The 6,000-nt window shown below is 36.0% G+C and overlaps 1 protein-coding gene across 1 annotated transcript in view; it reads left to right on the top strand.

Moving 5' to 3' along the window:
* The first annotated feature begins 3,738 nt into the window (after positions 1-3,738).
* Positions 3,739-6,000, top strand: part of slc1a3b (solute carrier family 1 member 3b) — a 28,608-nt gene continuing 26,346 nt past the window's right edge. Inside the window, exons 1-2 of the mRNA XM_056467160.1 lie at positions 3,739-3,857; positions 5,266-5,512. Of these exons, the coding sequence (XP_056323135.1) occupies positions 5,332-5,512 (181 nt within the window). The 5' untranslated portion in view covers positions 3,739-3,857; positions 5,266-5,331. The remainder of the gene's footprint in view (positions 3,858-5,265; positions 5,513-6,000) is intronic.

Genomic DNA, 6,000 nt, shown 5'->3' with positions numbered 1-6,000 from the left:
CGGCCTGTGGGAGAGGTGAGTGTGTGAAACAGCTCTCACCCCACAGGACGTCCTATCACGAGTGTCATCTGAATGGCTCAAAGACCTGCCGAGAGTGTTAGACCCTGAAGGGTGGCGTTATACTGCGCCTTAACATGATTTAACGTACTCGTTCTCAGCCATTGAAATCCACTCTCAGGATTAAACGTAAAACACGACGTGAGTTTTGATGGTTTAGCATTGGGATGTAGTTATATGAACATTTCACGTCATGATTATAGTGACCAAAATGATCACAGTTATCAATATTATCACGGTTTGGTTAAAAGGATCTGAAAGTGCTCAAAAATATATGTCACACACATCTATTCCTTCAAATTCTGTATCTGAAAATGAACAAATAACTAAAATATGTATCTTTGTGCTTTTTGTGACAGCAATGAATTTTGGATTTATATACTTATGTTTGTATTATTTCACATACATTGGCTTAGTCCCTTTATTCATCAGAGGTCGCCACAGCGGAATGATCCACCAACTTATCCAGCATATGTTTTACACAGCGGATGCCCTTCTACTTGCAACCCAGTACTGGGAAACATCCATACACACTCCTTCAAACTCATTCACTACGGCCAATTTAGTTTATTCAATTCACCGATAGCGCATGTGTTTGGACTTGTGGGGGAAACCGGAGCACCCGGAGAAAACCCACGCCAACACGGGGAGAACATACAAACTCTACACAGAAATGCCAACTGGCCCTGCCGAGACTCGAACTAGTGACCTTTTTTGCTGTGAAGCGACAGTGCTAACCACTGAGCCACCAAGTCGCCCCATTTGATTTTCCTATTCAAGGTATTATTTGTTTAACATGCACTTTTTCAAAGTGCTTCACAAGGATCCATGATCCTCATTCCACAGCCTGTCAATTTGCCCTCTATAAGCTAGCTTTGAGCTTTGAGTTGTGAAACTACAGGATGTTTTTATAATACGTTTACATTGTGCTTCATTGCATTTGGGAACAGATATGAGGTTCTCAAGGTGAATGCGTACCTTTGCTCTCGGGGTCAACCAACAAAAAATAAAGGTCAAGAATCTTGGTGTGATTCTGGAGTCGGATATGAGTTTCAATAGTCATGTCAAAGCAGTAACTAAATCAGCATACTATCTTCTCAAAAACATTGGAAGAATCAGATGCTTTGTTTTCAGTGAAGACTTAGAGAAACTTGTTCATGCTTTTATCAGCAGCAGGGTGGATTACTGTAACGGCCTCCTCACTGGCCTTCCCAAAAAGACAGTCAGACAGTTGCAGCTCATCCAGAATGCTGCTGCCAGTATTCGGACCAGAATCAGAAAATCAGAGCACATCACACATGTCCTCAGGTCTTTACACTGGCACTCAGTTATATTCAGAATAGATTTTAAAGTATTATCACTTGTCTATAAATCACTAAATGGCCTAGGACCTTAATACATTACAGATATGCTCACTAAAACTAACAGATCACTCAGATCTTTAGGATCATATAAACTAGAAATTCCAAGAGTTCAGTCAAAGCAGGGTGATTCGGCTTTCATCTACTGTGGCACCCCCCGCTGCTGGAATCAGCTTCCAGAAATGATCAGATGTGCTCCAACATGGGCAGCACTGTGGTGCAGTGGGTATCACTCATGCCTCACAGCAAGAAAGTCGCTGGTTCGAACCTGGGCTGGGCCAGTTGACATTTCTGTGTGGAGTTTGCATGTTCTCCCCATGTTTGCGTGGGTTACCTCCGGGTGCTCCGGTTTTCTCCACAAATCCAAAGACATGCGGTACAGGTGAATTGGGTAGGCTAAATTGTCCATAGTGCATGTGTGTGAATGGAAGTGTATGGGTGTTTCCCAGTGATGGGTTGCAGCTAGAAGGGCATCCGCTGTGTAAAACATATGCTGGATAAGTTGACGGTTCATTCCACTGTGGTGACCCCAGATTAATAAAGGTTCCAACATTAGGCACATTCAAATCAAGATTGAAAACGCATCTGTTTAGCTGTGCCTTTACTGAATGAGCACTGTGCTATGTCCCACAGATCTCACTATTATGTCTTTATTTTTTTATAACCTGTTTAACACGTTTTAATCTGTTTTTAACTCTTAAACGTTTTTTTCTGGTTTCTTTTATTCTTGTTTATGTAAAGCACTTTGAATTACTCTTATGAAAGAAATGTGCTATATAAATAAAATTATCTTGCCTTCACGCAGGTGAGTGGGCTTAACAAACCACTTGTAGGAGACACTCTTTTCCTTTTCATATGCACCGGGACACTTCCTTATAAACCCTCCACATTTCTGAGAAAACTGCAATCTTGAGTGTAATTCATGCTAGTGAGTGAACATTAAAAACCACATTTAGGACACGTGTGTGTGTGTGTGTGTGCGTGTGTGTGTGTGTGTGTGTGTGTGTGTGTGTGTGTGTGTGTGTGTGTGTGTGTGTGTTTGGATATTAATTTAAAAAACTGCTAAACTTAAAACCTTAAACTTTTCATGACATTTATACTGCCACTCTGGTGATTTGAAGTGCTTCTTTTCTTTTATATGGGATGACTATTCAGCATTCACAAGTGTAGTTAATTTTCTCTGACATGACATTAGCAAATGATAATGTTATAAAACAGCAGAGATAGATAGATAGATGGATGGATGGATGGATGGATGGATGGATGGATGGATGGATGGATGGATGGATGGATGGATGGATGGATGGATGGATGGATGGATGGATGGATGGATAGATAGATAGATAGATAGATAGATAGATAGATAGATAGATAGATAGATAGATAGATAGATAGATAGATAGATAGATAGATAGATAGATAGATAGATAGATAGACTCTTCTGAGATTTTCATTTACTAGATTAATTAAGGATGGGTTAAATGTTATTATTTGTTTTATTTTATTAATATCTGATAACATTTCTTCTAATTTTAAAATATTAAATTGTCATTTAGAAAATTTTATTTTCTTTTTAAGGGGTAATTCAACCAAAACCCCCATTGTTTTGAAGTTAAAAAATTGTTGTAATACTTTGTAATACTAATTTATTCACAGCATTGCGCAAAAGAATAAATTCACCCTTATTTACAACAAACATAAACTTTCTTTGGGTAGAGCTGAGCACGACTGTAAACAATATTGCAGGACAGATTGGAACTGAATCTACAATATACATAGGCCTGTAAATTATTCATGAAAATGTTCAATTTAGAAGACATTTTCAGGGGAAAAAAAAGTTTTACAATTTTTTTTATTAAAATTTCCTTGACAAATTTTGACAAGTAGTTCAACATTTTTGTATGTAAAGACTCAAGTAATGAAATGACGACTCTTAGTTTTATATGGGATGACTATTCAGCATTCACAAGTGTAGTTAATTTTGTCTGACATGACATAAGCAAATAATAATGTTATAAAACAGCAGAGAGTTGTATGAAAGCAATTGACGCATGTCCAAAAGCATTCGCAATTTGTTGGAAGGAATGAGAAACTGCTACTATGTGCACAAATGACTAATTGTTTTGAGAAATGCATTAACTGTTGTGCAAATGTAAATAGTGTTGTGAGAAATGCACCAAAGCCACTGAGAAAAACTGTAATATAGTTCATGTGAGAAACAAGCCACGGCCCCTCCTGCCACTCCATCATGTGCCACTATTGGGGCCCCCCTTTAAAGTGTCTCCAGCATCTCCTATTTGAAGTCTTCAAAGCTCCTCCCTGTTTGAGATCCTGAGTATCAGGAGCTTCTTACTGGTGGAAGGTTATTAAATTCCCAGCACAGACTGGAAACTCTGATCACTCAGGGCATCTCTCAGCACAAGAGCTCACAGCAAGCAGGTAAGCAGCTCTTCTTCTCTCTGATACTTGTATAGCTATGCTGGATTGCTTATTTATTGGTTTTAACCACTTGCGTTTTGGAAATAATTTATCCGAAGCAAAACATATATAAATAGACAAACTATCTTTATAAATAAACTGTGCTGAACTAAATATCTCATCCAGATGACAGTTTATATCTGACTCTATTATTAAATGTGGTTCACCCTAAATTGATGGATATTAACTAAAAGATAGATAGATATATTTTTAGATAGATAGATAGATAGATAGATAGATAGATAGATGGATGGATGGATGGATGGATGGATGGATGGATGGATGGATGGATGGATGGATGGATGGATGGATGGATGGATAGATAGATAGATAGATAGATAGATAGATAGATAGATAGATAGATAGATAGATAGATAGATAGATAGATAGATAGATAGATAGATAGATAGATAGATAGATAGATAGATAGATAGATACACTGAAAAAAATTATTCAAAGATGATTCCTTGGATTTACTCAATTTTTTTACGTTAAGTGGTTGTAAACAATTTATTTGGGCTGAATTTAAACAAAGAAATCAAGTTGAACATTGCTCAATTTAATTTGTTTGTTTAAATTCAACACAAGTAAATTGTTTGCAACAGTTTTGCATGCAACACTATTTTCAGTGTGGATGGATGGATGGATGGATGGATGGATGGATGGATGGATGGATGGATGGATGGATAGATAGATAGATAGATAGATAGATGGATGGATGGATGGATGGATGGATGGATGGATGGATGGATGGATGGATGGATGGATGGATGGATGGATGGATAGATTTATAGATAGATGGATGGATGGATGGATGGATAGATAGACTCTTTTCAGAGTTTTTTCATTTACTAGATTGATTAAGGATGAGTTAAATGTTAATATTTGTTTTATTTTATTAATATCTGATAAAATTTCTTCTAATTTTAAAATATTAAATTGTCATTCAGAAAATTTTGTTTTCTTTTTAAGGGGTAATTCAACCAAAAACCCCATTGTTTTGAAGTTAAAACATTGTTATTGTGTTGTTTAAAAAAATGAATATAAACCTGAATATAAACTTTATTGAAGACATTTTTCTTTAAATTCTGTAAGAAGCATCATCTCTATATATATATATATATATATATATATATTTATATTGTCTTTGTTGTCATTTTAATGAAATATATTTAAATATCACACAAATCAATTGTTATTCTCTTTTATTTATGCTGTAACAGAATTAATTCAAATCTTTTACCACTGCAAACAATTTAGTTTGCATTTAGATTTTCATGATTCTCTGTCGTTCCCGTTTGAAGATTTGTAATGTAGGTCATTGTGTAGATAAACTGGGTTAGTCTCATTCTCTCCTCTTCTCTTGTAGTGTAGGGTCTCTTTTGGGTCACCGGTTCAGCCCAGCCAGCTTGATCTCAGTGTGTGGAGCGACAGCATGACCAAAAGCACCGGGGAGAAACCGCGGTCGCGCAACCGCGTCCAGCAGATCCGAGAAGGAATCCAGCTGCGCTCCCTAAAGGCCCGGAAGAAAGTTGAAGACATCAGTAAAGATGACGTGAAGGGCTTTCTGAGGAGAAATGCCTTTGTGCTCTTAACTATTGGAGCGGTGGTGTTTGGTCAGTCAGTGTTTAGGGAAATCATTCATTCGGGATGCTTTCAGAATATGAATGTTTGTTTATTATTAAGAAGTGATCTAAACAATCTGTTTATTAGGATAGTTCACCCAAAAATTAAATTTATGTCATCTTTAACGTACCCTCCAATTGTTTCAATGTTATCCAACAATTATTTAATTTATTAATAATATAATTCATCCAACAAGTTATCTTTATTTTATTGTATAATTGATAAAATCAATCAATCAATCAAATTAATTTGATTGATTAAAAGTCATACAGTAAATACTTAAGAGTCATAATTAATTATAATTGAAATGCCTGAATTGAAAAAAAGAATCTATAATAATATATAACAAATGTTATGTCAATAATTCTAATAGCAAATACTATTAATTATTATTACTACTAGTAATTAGCTGGTTGTAATTGATTCAAACTTGTCAGAATGTTGGAAACTAGTAGCCATTGACTTTCATTTAGCTGTC

This window comes from Danio aesculapii, chromosome 10 (genome assembly GCF_903798145.1).
Source record: "Danio aesculapii chromosome 10, fDanAes4.1, whole genome shotgun sequence".
NCBI lineage: Eukaryota > Metazoa > Chordata > Actinopteri > Cypriniformes > Danionidae > Danio > Danio aesculapii.
The sequence above is the reverse complement of the archived record's forward strand: the minus strand, read 5'-3'. Positions and strand labels throughout refer to the sequence as shown.